General features: G+C 52.9%; 1 protein-coding gene across 2 annotated transcripts in view; it reads left to right on the top strand.

Moving 5' to 3' along the window:
- Window positions 1-19,359, top strand: part of LOC119972362 (tubulin delta chain-like) — a 138,817-nt gene that overhangs the window by 6,210 nt on the left and 113,248 nt on the right. For both annotated transcript variants that reach the window (XM_038808919.1, XM_038808920.1), the window contains exon 2: window positions 16,057-16,162. In XM_038808919.1, coding sequence (XP_038664847.1) covers window positions 16,059-16,162 — 104 coding nt within the window. In that variant the 5' untranslated portion in view covers window positions 16,057-16,058. The remainder of the gene's footprint in view (window positions 1-16,056; window positions 16,163-19,359) is intronic.

Below are 19,359 nucleotides of genomic sequence, written 5' to 3'. Positions count from 1 at the left end.
GAGTAGGTTCTTCGGGGGTGAGGACAGGTGCACCAGATGTTCGGGGAGTCCTGCGAACCACGCCCATATGTTCTGGGCATGCCCAGCACTGGAAGAATTCTGGAAGGGGGTGGCGGGGACGGTGTCGAGGGTGGTTGGATCCAGGGTCAAACCAGGGTGGGGACTCGCGATTTTTGGGGTTGGGGTGGAGCCGGGAGTGCAGGAGGCGAAAGAGGCCGGTGTCCTGGCCTTTGCGTCCCTAGTAGCCCGTCGAAGGATTCTGTTACAATGGAAGGATGCAAGGCCCCCAAGCGTGGAGACCTGGATCAGTGACATAGCGGGATTTATAAAATTGGAAAAGGTCAAATTTGCCCTGAGAGTATCAATACAAGGGTTCTATAAACGATGGCAGCCTTTTCTGGACTTCCTGGCTCAGAGATAGGTAACTGGGTCAATAGCAGCAGCAACCCGGGGGGGGGGGGTGCATTATTGTAGTGTTTATTCTGTAACTTTATAGTGTGTTAATTTGCGTTGTTGTTAAAATGCTGGGTTGTTCATGGGGATGGGGCGAATGTATATGATTGTTAATATTATTGTTATTTTCGGTATTTTACTAAGGTGCGTTATTGTTGTATAAAATCAAAATTTCTCAATAAAAATTATTTAAAAAAGAAAAACACTGCAGTCTCATTCGCCAAGGTCCCAGGTTTGTTTCCGGCTCTGGGTCACTGTCCGTGTGAAGTTTGTACATTCTCCCCGTGTTTGCGGGGGTTTGGTAGGTGTGCAGGTTAGGTGGATTGAACACGCTAAATTGCCCCTTAATTGGAAAAAATGAATTGGGTACTCTAAATTTAAAAATAAATAAATAATTGGTCTCTCTAAAATTCAAATGATTGAATGGCGGAGCAGACTCGATGGGCCGAGTGGCCTAATTCTGCTCGTACGTCTTATGATCTTGTGCCCCTATGGAATCGAAAATATCCCAAACTCATCGTATTCATCCTCACATGTGCCGTGGGGGCGCCATACAGCAATCGCAGTCACAAAATGAACTTTGGTCCAAAGCCAAACTGCCCCAAGATCTCAAAAAGGTACCTCCATTCTACCCGGTCAAAAGCCTGCTCTGCGTCCATTTATATAATAACTTCCGGCGCTTTTCCCTGAGACGGAGTCATTACCACCTTTTTAAAAAATAATATTTTATTAAGGTATTTGAAAATTTATTATAACAGTAACAAAAATAATGACATCAACATGGTAAAATAAACATCTCCTCCCCCAGCCCAATCTTCACACACCTCAACCATACAGCAACAGTCTGCTCCCCCCCCCGCTTTTGGAATACTGCATCTGCTGACATTTTTAATTTTCCCCGAGAAAGTCGACGAACGGCTGCCACCTCCGGGAGAACCCTAACATTGACCTTCTTAAGGCAAACTTTATTTTCTCAAGACTGAGAAACCCAGCCATGTCACTAACCCAGGCCTCCACACTCAGGGGGCTTTGAGTCCCTCCACATTAATAAGATCTGTCTCCGGGCTACCAGGGAGGCAAAGGCCAAGACGTCAGCCTCTTTCACTCCCTGAACTACCGGCTCTTCCGTCACTCCAAAGATCGCTACCTCCGGACTTGGCACCACCCGTGTTTTTAGCACCGTGGACATTGCCTTAGCAAAATCCTGCCAAAACCCTCTAAGCTTCGGGCATGCCCAAAACATGTGGACATGATTAGCTGGGCTTCCCGCGCACCTCGCACACCTACCCCGAAAAACCTGATCATCCTAGCCGCTGTCATGTCTGCCTGGTGGACTATCTTAAATTGTATCAGGCTAAGCCTGGCACACGATGAGGAGGTATTAACCTTGCTTAGGGCATCCGCCCATAGACCCGCCTCTCTCCTCCTAGCTTATCCTCCCACTTGCCCTTAAGCTCCTCTGCCTCCGAAAGCTCCTGGTAAATATCCGATACCTTCCCCTCTCCCACCCAGGTACTGGAAACTACTCCATCCTGTATCCCCCGTGGCAGCAGCAGCGGAAAGGCCAGCACCTGTTTTCTCAGGAAGACTCTCACCTGCAAATACCTAAAACCATTCCCTGCTGGCAATTCAAATTTATCCTCCAAAGCTTTCAAGCTGGGAAAGCTCCCACCTATAAATAGATCCCCCATCCTTCTAAGTCCTGCCCTCTGCCAACTCCGGAACCCGCCATCTAGCCTACCCGGTACAAACCTGTGGTTATTATAAATCGGGGTCCAAATCAATGCTCCCCCCACTCTCTTTTATCTCCTCCATTGCCCCCAGACCCTCAGAGCCGCCACTACCACCGGACTTGTGGAGTATCGGACCGGCGGGAATGGCAGAGGTGCTGTTACTAACCGGGATAGGTTTAACTTGTGCAGTGCCTCCCATTTCCGGGCCACCTGGATTCCCAGATATCGAAAGCTCTTCCCTACCATTCTAAACAGCAGCTCTCCCAGTCTCTTCTCCTGTCCTCTTGCCTGGATCACGAACATCTCGCTTTTCCCTATGTTCAATTTATACCCCGAAAAATTGCCAAATTCCCCCAGAATTCGCATTACTTCCCCCATCCCCTCCAACGGGTCCGAAATATACAAGAGCAGGTCATCTGAATAGAGCGAGACCCGGTGCTCCACCCCCCCCCCGAACCAGTCCTTTCCAGTTCCTAGAGGCTCTTAACGCCATGGCCAATTGCTCTATGGCCAGAGAAAACAGTAGCGGGGAGAGGGGGCACCCTTGCCTCGTCCCTCGGTGTAGTTCAAAATACCCCAACCTCAGCCGGTTCGTACGCACACTCGCTACTGGTGCCTGATAGAGCAACCGCACCCAGTCAATAAGGCCCTCACCAAACGCAAACCTTCCCAGCACCTCCCACAGGTAATTCAACTCCACCCGATCAAATTGCTGCCACCCCCTCCGCCTCCTCTCCTTCTGAAGGCATCATAATAACATTTAGAAGCCTTTGAACATTGGCCTTGAGTTGCCGGCCCTTAACAAATCCCGTCTGGTTCCCCTAACACCCCCGGGACACAGTCCTCTATCCTTGTGGCCAGTATCTTAGCCAGCAGCTTGGCATCCACATTCAGTAGAGAAATCGGCCTGTATGACCCATATTGCTCTGGATCCTTCTCCCGTTTCAAGATCAATGAAATCGAGGCATGTAATATTGTTGGGGGAGGACTCCTTTCTCTCTTGCTTCGTTAAATGTCCTCACTAGCAGTCGGCTCAATAGTCATGACCACATTCAACTTACACCTAATAGTACTCAGCAACTGCCATCCCTTAACAAAACCTGCCTGGTCCTCAGAGACCACCTCCGGCACGGACCCCTCCAGCCATCTCACCAGCACATTAGCCAGCAGCTTCACATCGGTGTTTAACGAGGAGATGTGCCTATAAGACCCACACTCCACTGGGTCCTTATCCTTTGGCATCAAAGAGATTGGTCCATGCACCAGCGTTGCTGGCAACTCCATTGTGCCAATGAATCATTAAATATTCCCAGGAGATGGGGTGCCAACACTGTTGAAAATTGTTTACATAATACCATTGGAAAGCCATCCAGCCCCGCTACCTTCCCCGACTGCATCAGTTATCTCCTACAGCCCCAATGGTGCCTCCAGTTCCTGTCCCTTCCCCACACCACGTCCGGGTAAACCAATCCATCTAAAAAATGCCCCATCTCTGCGTTCTCGCCTCGGGGCTAGGACCTATACAACCCTCGGTAAAAGGCCTCGAATGCCTCATTAATTTTCTCCGGCGTTGTCACCAACCCTCCTCCCCCATCCCTCACCTGTGCAATCTCCTGTGTGGCCGCCTATCGCCTCTACTAATGGGGTAGCAGGCGGCTGACCTTCTCCCCATACTCGTAAAACCCCTTGATAAGGCCCACCGCCGTCCTTTTTTAAAAAAAATTTTTTTTTTGGAATTTTTTGAAAAATATATATCAACAGAACAATAACAATAATAATAAACAACCCCCGCCACCCGTAACAAGGCATATAACAACCCCCCCACCCCCCCAACCCCAATAAACAACAAAATAAATTAACAATAAGCAAATTAACTTAAACACTATCCCCCTAAGAACCCCCCCCCCCCCCCCCCCCCGGGTTGCTGCTGCTGCTGACCTAGTACCTTATCGTTGAGCCAAAAAGTCGAGGAAAGGCTGCCACCTCCTAAAGAACCCTTGCACCGACCCCCTCAGGGCGAACCTGACCCTCTCCAACTTAATGAATCCCGCCATGTCATTAATCCAGGTCTCCACGCCGGGGGGCCGCGCATCTTTCCACTGCAGCAAGATCCTCCCCCGGGCTACCAGTGACGCAAAGGCCAAGACATCGGCCTCTTTCGCCTCCTGCACTCCCGGCTCCACCCCAACCCCAAATATCGCGAGTCCCCAGCCTGGCTTGACCCTGGATCCTACCACCCTCGACACCGTCCTCGCCACCCCCTTCCAGAACTCCTCCAGTGCCGGGCATGCCCAGAACATATGGGCATGGTTCGCTGGACTCCCCGAACACCTGACACACCTATCTTCGCCCCCAAAGAACCTACTCATCCTAGATCAGGACATGTGGACCCGGTGCAGCACCTTGAACTGGATGAGACTAAGCCTCGCACATGAAGAGGAGGAGTTCACCCTCTCCAGGGCGTCCGCCCAAGTCCCGTCCTCTATCTGCTCCCCCAGCTCCACTTCCCACTTAGCCTTCAGCTCCTCTACCGACGCCTCCTCCACCTCCTGCATCACCTGGTAGATGTCAGACACCTTCCCATCCCCGACCCACACCCCCGAAAGCACCCTATCCCTTACCCCCCGCGGGTGCAGCAAAGGGAACCCCTCCACCTGTCGCCTAGCAAACGCCTTGACCTGAAGGTACCTGAACATATTCCCCGGGGGGGGAGCTCAAACTTCTCCTCCAGTTCACCAAGGCTCGCGAACCTCCCGTCAATAAACAGGTCTCTCAACTTCCTACTGCCCGCCCTGTGCCACCCCAGGAACCCGCCATCCATGTTCCCTGGGACAAACCGGTGGTTCCCCCGCAGCGGGGCCTCCACTGAGCCCCCCACTTCCCCCCTGTGTCGCCTCCACTGCCCCCAAATTTTGAGGGTAGCCGCCACCACCGGGCTCGTAGTGTAACCCACCGCCGTCCTTGTCATCGTCAAATCAAACTGCCCCCGTGACTTCCTCATTTCGGCTAATAATATCCTGGCCGGGGCCACCGAGTACCGTCGGTCCACTTCCACAGTGGCATCCACCAACCTCTGTCTCTCCGTCCTCTCAACTCTGTCCCTGTGGGCCTTATAGGATATACCCTCCCCCCTGACCACCACTGTGGAGAGTAAGACCTCCCTGTTTTGGTTGAACTCCACAGTCTTCAGTCACCAAGGCCACCTTTTCGCAGGACCTCTTGTCTGCCAGGAGCGCAGAATTGAACCTGCACATGGGTCTCTGGGGTCGGCCCATTTCAAACCTCACGTCCATATAATGTGGCACGTGGTCCGAAATCACAATTGCTGCATATTCCGCCCCAACCATCCCGGGGAATATTGACTTCCCCAACATGAAAACGTCAGGAATATACCCAGTGCACATGGGAGAAGAATGAAAACTCCCGGATGCCTAAACCTGCACGGATCCACCGCCCCCCCCATCTAATGCATAAATACCCCCAGCTCCTTCGCAATACCCGACCTAGCCAATGACTTGGGGCTTGACCTATCTATCCTGGGGTCTAGCATGCAATTGAAGTCGCACCCCCCCCCCAACTAACGCAACTGGCGCCCCCGCCAAGATCCCGCTCACTACAGTATCACATACCTCCCTCCCGCGTCCTGCACTTCATTGGCCACCACCAATACCACCCTTTTACTAAACAGAATCGCGACACCCCCTCGACTTGTAATCGAACTCCGAGAGGAATGTCTGCCTCACCCATCCCTTTCTTAATCGTGTCTTGTCCTTCAACCACAGGTGTGCTTCCTGAAGGAAGAACACATCCACCTTTAAAGTTTTCAAATGTGCAAACACCCAAGACTGTTTAACCGGAACATTCAGCCCCCACACATTCCACACCACTATCCTCACCGGAAGTTTCTGAACCTCCCCCCCAGTTAAGGTCCGCCATCCCAACCTGACTCAAAACTCTGCCTACCTCCAAGCTCCCCTCTTGTCTGGGCCTAACCAAAATGGCCGCCCTCTCCATTCTTTCCTGTACCCAGCTATTTCTGAGCACCATCCCTCCAGCCAGCCCCATTCTACCTCCCCCATTCTATCTAACCCCCCTCCCCCAGCTACCCGTGGCAGCCCCCTCCTCACACTGCTTCCCTTTACTAGCATCCCTGCCAGCATGGCAATTCCCACCTGTAGATCTACACAAAGAACCCCACCCATGTTGCCCAAACCACCCTCCCTCCATTCTGCCTACCCTATCTTTGTCCTAGGCCCCTACCCAGGCTCCCCCTCGCCAGAGCCCTCTCCCGCGTGCCACTCAATCCCCTCAATCGCGCCTGTACCAGCTCTTTGAAAGAACGATCCAATTATTCCACCATTCTGCTCTTTTCCCCCACCATACTGCAATTCTTTTTCCGTTATAATTTAAAATTGCAATTGAATTTTCCGGGTCCAGAGACTTCTGGCTGCGGCGATGCGGAGCTAAGCCGCACGTTCGGCAGCTCCCGCTATTAAAGGACTTTCGGGCCTATTTTAGGGCCCCAAACGGCGCTGTTTCGACAATTCTCGGTGGGGGAAGGCGTTTGGAGGAACATTCCCCGAAATTTATGGTGCTTACCCGGAGTGGGGCAAAGGAAAAGGCTGCAGCAGCTCCCCAGGAAAAGCGGGGAAGGAGGACAAAATTGCGGCCGGCGGAGCACCCAAGGACTGGTGGAAGTGGGCGCGGGAGCAGCAAGCTGCTCTTCTGCGCTGTTTTGCGGAGCTGAAGGCTGAGTTGCTGGACTCCTGATTGCGACTACCAACAAGCTGCTTGAGACCCAGACGGCCCAGGGGGTGGCCATTCGGGAGTTGCAGCAGAGGCCGCTGAGCGGGAGGAGGAGGCCGTGGTCCTCGTGGGGAAAGTGGAGTTGCACGAGGCACTTCACAAAAAGTGGCAAGACTGCTTGGAGGAGCTGGACTTTCGCACGAGGCGAAAGAATTTGAGGATCCTGGGCCTGGCGGAGGGGCTGGAGGGGTCGGATCTTCCGTCTTGTGTGACCACAATGCTGAGCTCGTTGATGGGAGCGGGGTCCTTCCATTTGCCCCTGGAGCTTGAGGGAGCTCACAGAGTGCTGGCCAGGAGGCCCAAGACAAATGAACCCCCGCGGGGGGTGCTGGTGCGGTTCCATCGATTTAGTGACCGGCAGTGTGTGCTGCGCTGGGCCAAGAAAGAGAGGAGCAGCAAGTGGGAGAATTCGGTAGTGCGAATCTACCAGGACTGGAGTGCGGAGGTGGCTAAGCGGCGGGCCGGGTTTAACCGGACGAAGGTGGTGCTGCATGCCAAGCAGGTCAGATTTGGAATGCTGCAGCCTGCGCGCCTGTGGGTGACATATAAGGACCGGCACCACTACTTCGAGTCCCCGGAGGAGGCGTGGGCCTTTGTACAGGCGGAGAAGCTGGACTCGAACTAGGGTCTGGGGGCTGCGGGGTCCGGTGCACTACGGTTGTTGCTGTTTTTGCTGTTGCTGTTTTTGTAACTTTGACATGTGTTTTTTATGCTGGTTTTTTGCTCTGTTTCCGGGTGGGTCTGTTGGGTATGGTCTTGGGTTATGTGGGGAATGTTGGGGGTTTGTTTTTTTTTTCAATTTTCTCTTCTGTACGGGGCTGGGGGATGAGGTGGAGCTAGAATTTGGGGAGCTGCGTCAGAAGGGTGGGGTGGGGCAGTGTGAAAGCACGGGCTTTCCTCTGGTTTCCCGCGCTGCAGGGCAGGGGGGGTGGAGCTGGTGGTGGGGGCGTGGCCTCTACTGGTTTTTTCCCACGCTGAAGCGGTGCCAAGGAGGTGTGGCAGGAGGGGGGATGACCCCATGTCGGGAGGGGCCAGGTTTTGGCGGGAGTTGCCGGGGTCAGCAAAAGTCAGCTGACTCACGGAAGTACCATGGAGGGTGCGTCGCGGCTAGGAGGGTTCCTAGCCTGGGGGGGTGGGGTGGGAGGGGGGTGGGGAGGGGGGTGGGGGGGGGGGGGGGGGGTGGGGGGGGGGGGGATACCGGGTTGCTGCTGGAATGGCCAGGAAGGAGCTGGTGTGGGCCGGGGGGTGTAGAGGAGAGGCGTTATCGTCATGGGGAACGGGTCGGGCGGGGTGTGCTGGCCTGGGGCGAGAAGTCGATAAGCTATGGCTAGTCGGCGGGGGAGGGGGGCGGGGTGCCCTCTGATCCGGCTGATCACCTGGAACGTGAGGGGGCTGAATGGGCCGGTTAAGAGAACTAGGGTATTTTCTCATCTGAAGGGGCTGAAGGCGGACGTGGCTATGCTCCAGGAGACCCACTTGAAGGTGGCGGACCAGGTTCGTCTGAGGAAGGGGTGGGTGGGGCAGGTTTTCCACTCAGGATTAGACGCGAAGAACCGGGGGGTGGCGATTCTAGTGGGGAAGAGGGTGGCGTTCGAGGCGGCTGAGGTGGTGTCGGACAAGGAGGGCAGATATATTATGGTGAAGGGTAGGCTGCAGAGAGAGAAGGTGGTGCTGGTTAATGTATATGCCCCGAATTGGGATGATGCTGGCTTTATGACACGCATGTTGGGCCGCATTCCGGACCTGGAGGCAGGGGGCCTGATCATGGGGGGAGACTTTAACACAGTGCTGGATCCCCCACTGGACCGGTCCAGTTCAAGGACGGGTAGGAGACCGGCGGCGGCCAAGGTGCTGAGGGGGTTTATGGACCAGATGGGAGGGGTGGATCCCTGGAGGTTTGGGAGGCCGAGGGCGCGGGAGTATTCTTTTTCTCCCATGTCCATAGGGTTTATTCCCGAATAGATTTTTTCGTCCTGAGCAGGGGATTGATCCCGAAGGTGCAGGATGCCGAGTATTCGGCCATAGCAATTTCAGACCATGCTCCGCACTGGGTCGATCTGGAGATGGGGGAGGCGCGGGACCAGCGCCCGCTGTGGCGCCTGGATGTGGGGATGCTGGCTGATGAGGAGGTGTGTAGGAGGGTCCGGGGAAGTATTGAGGGGTATCTTGAGACCAACGACACGGGGGAGGTCCGGGTGGGGATGGTCTGGGAGGCTCTGAAAGCAGTGATCCGGGGGGAGCTGATTTCTATCCGGGCCCATAGGGAAAGGAGGGAGAGGGAGAGACTGGTGGGGGAGCTCCTGGATGTGGATAGGAGGTATGCGGAGGCACCGGAGGAGGGGTTGCTGGGAGAACGGCGTAGTTTGCAGGCCAAGTTCGACTTGTTGACCACCAGAAAGGCGGAGGCACAGTGGAGGAGGGCGCAAGGCGCGGTATATGAGTATGGGGAGAAGGCGAGCAGGATGTTGGCGCATCAGCTCCGTAGGCGAGATGCGGCTAGGGAAATTGGTGGAGTGACGGATAAGGGTGGGAATGTGGTGCAGAAGGGGGCAGAGGTGAACGGGGTCTTTAGGGACTTCTACGAGGAACTGTACCGGTCGGAGCCACCAATGGGGGGGGGGGGGGGGGGGGGGGGGTGGATAGAGAGCTTCATGAGTAAGCTACGTTTCCCAAAGGTGCAAGAGGAGCTGGTGGAGGGGCTGGGGGCGCCGATAGAGTTGGAGGAGCTAGTCAGGGGGATTGGTCAAATGCAGTCAGGTAAGGCGCCGGGGCCGGATGGGTTCCCGGTGGAATTTTATAAAAAGTATGCGGATCTGGTGGGCCCCCTGTTGGTGCGAGCCTTCATTGAGGCATGGGAGGGGGGGGCTTTGCCCCCGACGATGTCGCGGGCACTGATCTCTCTGATCCTGAAGCGGGATAAGGACCCCTTGCAGTGTGGATCATACAGGCCTATCTCGCTCCTCAATGTTGACGCTAAGTTGCTGGCGAAGATCCTGGCCACCAGGATAGGGGACTGTGTGCCAGGGGTGATACACGAGGATCAGACAGGATTTGCCAAGGGACGGCAGCTCAACACGAATGTGCGGAGATTGTTCAATGTTATTATGATGCCGGCGGTGGAGGGGGAGGCGGAGATAGTGGTGGCGCTGGATGCAGAGAAGGCGTTTGATAGAGTTGAGTGGGGGTACCTGTGGGAGGTGCTGGAGCGGTTTGGATTCGGGGAGGAATTCATCAAATGGGTGAGGTTGCTCTATGCGGCCCCGATGGTAAGTGTAGTTACCAATGGAAGGAGATCAGAGTACTTCAGGCTCTACCGTGGGACCAGGCAGGGGTGCCCCCTGTCCCCTTTGCTTTTTGCACTGGCGATAGAACCTTTGGCTTTGGCGCTGAGGGAGTCGGGGAGGTGGAGGGGCCTGGTGCGGGGTGGGGAAGAACATCGGGTATCGCTGTATGCGGACGACCTGCTGTTGTATGTGGCGGACCCAGAGGGGGGAATGCCGGGGGTGATGGAGCTGTTGGCTGAGTTTGGGAGCTTCTCTGGCTATAAGTTAAATCTAGGCAAGAGTGAGGTATTTGTAGTGCACCCGGGTGATCAGGAGGAGGGAATTGGGAGACTCCCGTTTAAGAGGGCAGTGAAGAGTTTCAGATACCTGGGGGTGCAGGTGGCCAGGAGTTGGGGGACTCTCCATAAGCTTAATTTTACCAGGCTTGTGGAGCAGATGGAGGAGGAATTCAAAAGGTGGGACATGGTGCCGCTATCGCTGGCGGGTAGAGTGCAGTCTGTCAAAATGACGGTTCTCCCAAGGTTCTTGTTCCTCTTTCAGTGTTTCTCCATCTTTATCCCGAGGGCCTTTTTTAGGAGGGTGACTAGCAGCATCATGGGATTTGTTTGGGCGCATGGGACTCCGAGGGTGAAGAGGGTCTTCTTGGAGCGGGGTAGAGATGGTGGGGGGCTGGCGTTACCCAATCTCTCGGGGTATTATTGGGCGGCCAATGTGTCGATGGTGCGTAAGTGGGTGATGGAGGGGGAGGGGGCAGCATGGAAACGGATGGAGAGGGCGTCCTGTGGAGATACAAGCCTGGGGGCCCTGGTAACGGCGCCGTGGCCGCTCCCTCCTACGAGGTATACCACGAGTCCGGTGGTGGCGGCTACCCTCAAGATTTGGGGGCAGTGGAGGTGACATAGGGGGGAAGTGGGGGGCTCGATGGAGGCTCCGTTAAGGGGGAACCATCGGTTCGTCCCGGGGAACATTGATGGGGGGTTCCAGGGTTGGCACAGAGCGGGCATCAGACGGCTGAGGGACCTGTTCATTGATGGGAGGTTTGCGAGCCTGGGGGAGTTGGAGGAGAAATTTGGGCTCCCCCGGGGAACATGTTTAGATATCTGCAGGTAAAGGCGTTTGCTAGGCGGCAGGTGGAGGGATTCCCTTTGCTTCCCGCGAGGGGGGTGAATGACAGGGTGCTTTCGGGGGTCTGGGTCGGGGAGGGGAAAATATCTGATATCTACAAGGTAATGCAGGAGGTGGAGGAGGCGTCAGTGGAGGAGCTGAAAACGAAGTGGGAGGGGGAACTGGGGGAACAGATCGAAGATGGGACATGGGCTGATGCCCTGGAGAGGGTTAACTCTTCCTCCTCATGTGCGCGGCTTAGCCTCATCCAATTCAAGGTGCTGCACCGGGCCCACATGACTGGGTCTAGGATGAGTAAGTTCTTTGGGGGCGAAGACAGGTGTTCGGGGAGTCCAGCGAACCATGCCCATATGTTCTGGGCATGCCCGGCACTGGAGGAGTTCTGGAAGGGGGTGGCGACGACGGTGTAGAGGGTGGTAGGAGGAGCCAGGCTGGGGACTCGCGATTTTTGGGGTTGGGGTGGAGCTGGGAGTGCAGGTGGCGAAAGAGGCCGGTGTGCTGGCCTTTGCGTCCCTAGTAGCCCGGCGAAGGATCTTGCTACAATGGAAGGATGCGAGGCCCCCAAGCGTGGAGACCTGGATCAATGACATGGCGGGTTTTATTAAGCTAGAGAAGGTCAAATTCGCCCTGAGAGGATCGGTACAAGGGTTCTTTAGACGGTGGCAACCTTTCCTCGACTTTCTGGCTCAACGTTAGGGTACTGGGACAGCAGCAGCAGCAACCCGGGGGGGGGGGGGGGGGGGAAAAGGGGGGGGGGACGGGGACGTTGACTATGTTTGCTTATTTAATTTTAATTTATTTTTAAGTTCTCTTGTTGTTTACTGGGTTTGGGGGTGTGGGGGGGGGTGTGATACATGCGTTGATACGGTCTTGGGGGTGTTACAGTTATTATGGTGTTTTATTGTTGTTTTTCATTGTTTGTTGTTACATTTTCTGTAAAAAATTCCAATAAAAATTATTTAAAAAAAAAAGAATTTGCCGGGTCCAGCCTTTCAGATAGTCAATTCCAGCTCATAACAACTCGCTGTGTTAATCCAATTCTCCTCATTTGCCAGCTAGTTCTTTTGCTAATTGTATTAAGTCATAGATAGAGTCATAGATGTTTACAGCATGGAAATAGGCCCTTCGGCCCGGCTGGTCCATGCCACCCAGTTTCTATCACTAAGCTAGTCCCACTTGCCCACAATTGGCCCAAATCTCTCTATACCCACCCTGCCCAAGTAACTGTCTAAAGTGTGTATCCTCCGATTACAGATCTTCCTGTCTTCGTACTTGGGTTGTTTGGTACATTTTTATCCAACGTGGGTAAAATTTCCAACTCTTAAGGCAGAAAGTGCGGGAGTTGAGCTTCAGGCAAGTCACAGCTGGTGATGCTCCGAATAGTGGATTGACAGTCAGTGGGATATTCGTGTCTGTTAGGTGGTGGTGGCTCTCCCTTTGTTAATTTCTCCTAATCTCAGTGCTAAATGGTTTACCCCATATCCTGATGCTGTGACCCCTTGTTCTCCACCTCCGCCCCCAGCCAGAGGAAACATCATTCCTGCATTCAATCTGTCCAGCCCTGTTAGAATGTTTCAATTAGATCCCCTCTCATTCTTCTAAATTCTAATGAATACAGGCCCAGTCGACCAAGCTCTCCTTGTATGCCAGTCCTGCCATCCTAGGAGGCAGTCTTTGCAGCACTCCTTCCAGGGCAAGAATATCCTTTCTTGGGTTATGGAGCTCAATAAAACCTTCACGCCGAATAGGATTTGCCACCTTATGGTGGTAGAAAGAATAGTTATCGCCATGGATAGGTCATTACAGACAATTCACCAACACCCAATATTTACACAAGGAGATTCCATGGGACAGTTTCTTAACTCAAGACCTTGTGTGTGGATGTAGGGCAACCTATCTTACGTACATCATTACTGACCTGAGCTTTTTGAAACGTGCTTTTCAATAGAAGAATGTCAACATGCTGTTTTTACTGCCCACTCCAAGCTGCTGTCAGAAGATGGGGGTACTATACCAGCTTGCGGTCATTAAGAGTGACCCAGATCGCGTGAGATTGTGGCCCCATATAGGCTTAGAGATTTAAACTCGGGGGAGGTTTACGAGGATGTTGCCGGAATAGAGAAATTTAGCTGAGGGCAAGATTGGATCGGCTGGGGATGATTTCTTTGTGACAGAGGAGGGTGAGGGGAGATTGCATTGTGGCATATAAAATTATGAGGGGCCTACTAGATAAGAGTGGATAAGGTCGACTTATTTCCCTGAGCAGGAAGGACAATAACTAGGGTGGGGGGGGGGGGGCGAAGATTTTTTTTAAAATTTAGAGTACCTGATTCATTTTTTCCAATGAAGGGGCAATTTAGTGTGGCCAATCCACCTAACCTGCACATCTTTAGGTTGAGGGAGCGAAACCCACGCAGACACAGACGGAATGTGCAAACTCCACATGGACAGTGACCCAGGGCCAGGATCGAACCTGGGACCTCAGCGCCGTGAGGCAGCACTGGCAATTCCCACCTGAAGATCTACACAAAGAAGCCCACCCACGTTGCCCAAACCACCTTCCCTCCATTCTGCCTACCCTATCTTTGTTCTAAGCCCCTACCCAGGCTCCATCTCGTAAGAGCCCTCTCCGGCGTGCCACGCGATCCCCTCAATCGCGCCTGTGCCAGCTCTTTGAAAGAACGATCCGTTGTGCCTCAGAGCTGCTCCTATGGGGTGGGAGGTGGTGGGGAGGGGCAAAGGTTTAAGTCATTGGCAGAAAGATCAGAGGGGTATTGAGAATATATCCAACCATAGGGTGATGGGGTCCTGAAGTTCACTGTCTGAAAGGGTGCTCAAGGCAAAACCCCATATAACATTTAAAAAAATGTGGATCTGCATTGGAAGTGGCTTGACCTCCAGGGCTATGGATCAGGAGATGAAAAGTGGGATTAAGGTGAGTAGACCTTCTTCAGCCGGTGCAGACATGATGGGCTGCTTGGTCACCTTCTGTGTAGAATATTGTCTGTGTTTCTATACGTCTACCCAGTAGAATAGCAACTTCCTTTCGCTGATGGGCCTTCATGTACATTCTTGGGTTTTTCTGATATCCCACCCACCCCTCTAGTTTTGATGGTAACATTCTTTTCTTTAAAATTTAAAGTACCCAGTTCTTTTTTCCCAATTCAGGAGCAATTTAGTGTGGCCAATCCACCTACCCCGCACATCTTTGCATTGTGGGGGTGTGACCCACGCAGACACGGGGAGAATGTGCAACCTCCACACAGACCGTGACCCGGAGCCGGGAGCGAACCTGGGTCCTCAGCGCCGTGAGGCATAGTGGTAACATTCTGACCTTTAAGTTAGAAGATTATGGACTAAAGCTCCACTCCAGAGGCACAAAAATAAAACGGGCTGACACTTCAGTGCCGGACCGAGAGAGTGATGCATTGTTAGATGTGTTATCCTGCAGGTGAGATGTTAAACTGATGCCAGGTCTGCTATTTCAGATCCCTGGACAACTTTTCAAAGAAGAGCAGGGTCCTGTGCAGTGTTAAGCACTTGACCAGCATCACTAAAAATTGGTTATCTGTCTGTGTGTATATCTCTTTTATTTTCTGTATTTCTGTCTCAGTTGGTAACGCACCTGCCTCTGAATCACAAGGTTCTGGGTTAAGTGCCACTTCAGGGCTTGAGCACAAAAACAAGGCTGACACTCCAGTGCTGTACTGAGAGAGGTCATTGCACTTTTGGCAATGCCATCGTTTGGATGAGAGGCCCCAGAAGCATGCTCGCGTAGATGCAATAGACCCCATGGCAGTATTTTGAAGAAGAACAGGGGAGTTAAACCTGGTGTCCTGAACAATATTTATCCCTCAATCAACATCATAAGACCAGATGATCTGGTCATTGTTTGTGTGAAAGCTTGCTAGGTGTAAATTAGCTGAGGGGCTTTCTATATTGAATCACGCTTCAAATGCATGTCATTGACTGTAAAAGCGCTTTGAGATGTCCAGTGGTCATGGAAAGCACAATATAAATACAAACCTTTCTTTTCTCTTCGGGTCCAATTTTAACCTGACCTGCACAGCAGAAAGGGGGTGGGTGTGAGTTGGATGCTCAGTGAAGACTTTTCCCGATTTGAAGTCAGTGAGGGTAAAATCACTCGGGTTGTAAAGCAGGTATCTGTCTCTATCTCGCTCCTTTACCATCGGTAGTCTGAGTTCAAATTAGACATTTGTCTCCGTTTTTGTCTATTTCACAGAATCCTAGAATCTCTGCAGTGCGGAAGGAGGCCATTCAGCCCATCGAGGCTGCACCGACCCTTCGAAAGAGCATCTCATCTAAACCCAATCCCCGCCTTATCCTCGTAACCCCACCCGACCGTTGGATACTTAGGGGCTATTTATCATGGCCAATCCACCCAACCTTCACATCTTTGGATTGTGGGAGGAAACCGGAGCACCCGGAGGAAACCCACGCAGACACGGGGAGAAAGTGTAAACTCCACACAGACAGTCACCCGAGGTTGGAATCGAACCCGCGTTCCTGGCGCTGTGAGGCAGCAATGCTAACCACCATCTTGCCCCATTGATTATTTTCTCCTGCGGACGCTATTCATTTGGGTTGTTCCTGAAAGTTATGAGAAATGACCACATCTTTTTCTTTTCCTTCAGGAATGTCTGCCATTTGGCTGCAGATTGGGCAGTGTGGCAATCAAGTTGGACAGGAATGGTGGAAACTGGTTTCCAGTGAAAAGGTTCCAGATTCTGCTGTGAACAGGTGAGTGATCTCACTCGGAAAGTGTCTGTTGCCGAGAGGCAGTGTATCAGGGACAATTTGAGATTTCAAGGTTGAGATTGATAGATTTTTTTTGGGGGTAAGCGCATCACACAATCAAAGGTCTGGAGAAAAGGCGGGTAAACAGAGTTGAGCTAAGATCTAATTGGCCAATCGAATGGTGGAGCAGCATTAAGGGGCGAATGGCCTCCTCTTGTTCCCAATGCTCCTGTGTTCAAATGTTGCATTCACTTTTCAAATTAGCCATTGGCACTACCAAGGTCTTTCATTTGATGAGTCAATGAGTTTTTAAAAATAAATTTAGAGTACCCAATTCATTTTTTCCAATTAAGGGGCAATTTAGCGTGGCCAATCCACCTAGCCTGCACATCTTTGGGTTGTGGGGGCGAAACCCACGCAAACACGGGCAGAATGTGCAAACTCCACACGGACAGTGACCCAGAGCCAAGATCGAACCTGAGAGCACGGTGCTGTGAAGCAGCAGTGCTAACCACTGCACCACCGTGCTGCCCCTTGAGTCAATGAGTAAAGGTACCACTTGGTATAGCACGAAAGCCACATGGGGATTTCAGGCTCGAATTTAGATCTGTGCTGAGTTAGGTGATTTCACCAGAGCAGCATCTGGAGCTGTACAAATGACACTGACTTTGTGCACCGATCTGTCTCCTCGACATTACTATTTTCTATGCATGTGTTGAATTTGGCTCTGTGCTAGGGTGGGAGGAAGTTGGAAGGGATTCCACTCCTAATTGTTATCCATTGATTGTTGCAATTTAGTGGCTGGGTGAAGATACAGTTGGAAGCAGCTATCATGCCCTGCATTATCAATCAGCCCATCGGTACTCACCGCTGTGCTTCACTGGTGAAGAAGGGGAGATTTCATGTAATATCCTACCCAACTATGGCATCTAGAGAAGAGAAAATGGGGAAAGAAACAGTCAGAGGAATCTCCCTAAAGGGTGTAGAGAATCATTTGTGTAGTGAGCAGCCAAACACTGGGACCAAATGTGGAATTTCCTTGTTTTCTCCACTGGGGATATATACAATTGAAAATAGACTGGGAGTCCTCGTGGAAATAAAATCTGGCATTGTGCAGACAATTTGATGATTAGGGTGTATTTTTCTTTTCAAAAATGTTTTCTGCATTAGTTCCATTATTAATCCTTCCCAAGGAAGGAGATGAAATGTGAAATGGCCCTCAGCTACTAGGCTGGTGGGATATGGGCTTCTATTGGAAGGTTTGTGACCTGGGAGTTGCGAGGAGTTGCAGGAAGGAACGGGAATCTGTGGGGGGCCTATACTCCATCACTCAGGAACTTATTACCAGGCTCGGAGCAACCTTGGTAGTGGATGATCTGCTAGTCTAATAAGTAAAGGCATTACCTGGTGTATCTTTAAAAGAATGAACTTGCATTTGTACAACACCTTTCATGATCACAGAATATTGCAAAGCACTTTAATCAATTAAGCGTTTTTGAAGTGTATTTGCTCTGTAATGGAGGAAATGTAGTTGGCCAATTTGTGCACAGCATTGTCCCACTAACAGCGAGGAGAGACATGACCAGCTAATCTGTTTTATTGATACTTGTTGGGGGTTTTATATTGGCAAGTACGCGAGGAAGAACACCCCTGCTTAATTTCAAATAGTGCCATGTGATCTTTTTTGTCCATCTCTCAGGATAGATGGGCGCGATTCTCCGGAAAGATTTCTAAGTGCTGTAGTGAGCAGGAATTGCCACAATTGGTGCCCAGCCCAACGAGGCCGGCAACGCTATTCAACGTTAATTGATCCACTTAACAAGGCCTCACGGGCTTCTTGCTGCAAATGAAGGCTCGCCAGCTGATTCGCCGGCACCGCGCTCGCCAGCCCCCCGATAACAAGGTCGAGCAGCACTTAAGCGGCACTTGCTCAGCCAACCCCAGCCAGCTCGCAACAATGGCGCAGAGGAGACCGGCCCCAAGATTCAGGGACGCTGACCTGGGGAGGCTGTTAGACGCTGTGGAGGCCAGGAGGGATGCTCTGTTCACCGAGGGTCCAGGAGGGTCAGCCATAGGGCAGCCAGCGGTGCCTGGGATGAGGTGGCAGCTGTGAGCTCTGGGAGTGTGACCAGGAGTACTGGCCTCCAGTGCTGGAAAAAGATCAATGACCTACACCGGGCAGCATGAGTGAGTAGTCACCAAAGCCACCCACCCCGCCCCCACCCGGCCCCAAGAGACATTTCCGCCCCAACTCTCAATGGGAATCCAACCCTCCCTCCCCCTTCCATCCCCCCAATGCTTCATCCACCCCCCTCTCCTTCAACCCCCCCCCCCCCAACCTTTCCTCCACCCTGCCTTTCCCTTAAACCCACCTTTCACACACCCCCTCCTACCACTGTGAACCACACCTGTGGCAAACAATGCCCTCTCTGTGTCTCCTCAGGAAAAGTTCTCCCACGATCGCCTCATAGCCACTTGGAGGAGTCTCAGAGGCTATGGTCGGTGGCGATGTCGCCGGCAGTACGTGACACCGAGGCCGACACTGCTAGGGTGGTGACCGCTGTGGAGAGCCTGGTGCACGACGTCGGCACCATGAGTGAAGGTGTCCAAGGCTTCGTGCAGTCGGTGACGGCCATAGCTGAGGGTCTCGGCAGAATGTACACCTCGCTGGGGGGTGTCACCCAGTACCAAGCTGACCGTAATGAGGTTCTGTGGGACATGTCACAGTCGCAGGTGGGCATTGTCGAGATGCAGCAGAGCATGTCCCAGTCACTGAGGAGCATCGCTGAGCGCGCGACATGATAGTGCAGACCATGAGGAACCGCCAGGGCTGGCAGAGCAAAATGATGCCAGGGGCAGCCGGGGCTTGAACCAGCTGCCCCTCCATCAAAAGGTGAATCCCAGGGCCCAATGGGCACTGACCGGGAGGAGGGGGCGCTGGGCGCCAACCCGGGACCGTTCTATGGAGTGGGGATGGTGGCCATCAGCTCCCCCGAGTTCCACCCCTCTGGGAGAGTGGGGAATTGTAAAACACAACTTACACCCTTGTACACGACCAGCATGACTCGTCTGTCACTTTATTCCGCATTGCTGGCCGACCTCCGAACCCTTGGCCCATCTCTCCAGGCATCCCGCCCCTCCTTCATCGGGCACACCGCTTGCAGGCGATGGGTGTGAGCGAGCACTCAGCAGACAGGCAG

This window comes from Scyliorhinus canicula, chromosome 10 (genome assembly GCF_902713615.1).
Source record: "Scyliorhinus canicula chromosome 10, sScyCan1.1, whole genome shotgun sequence".
In the NCBI taxonomy this organism is placed as follows: Eukaryota; Metazoa; Chordata; class Chondrichthyes; order Carcharhiniformes; family Scyliorhinidae; genus Scyliorhinus; species Scyliorhinus canicula.
This window is presented reverse-complemented; position numbering and strand designations above follow the sequence as displayed.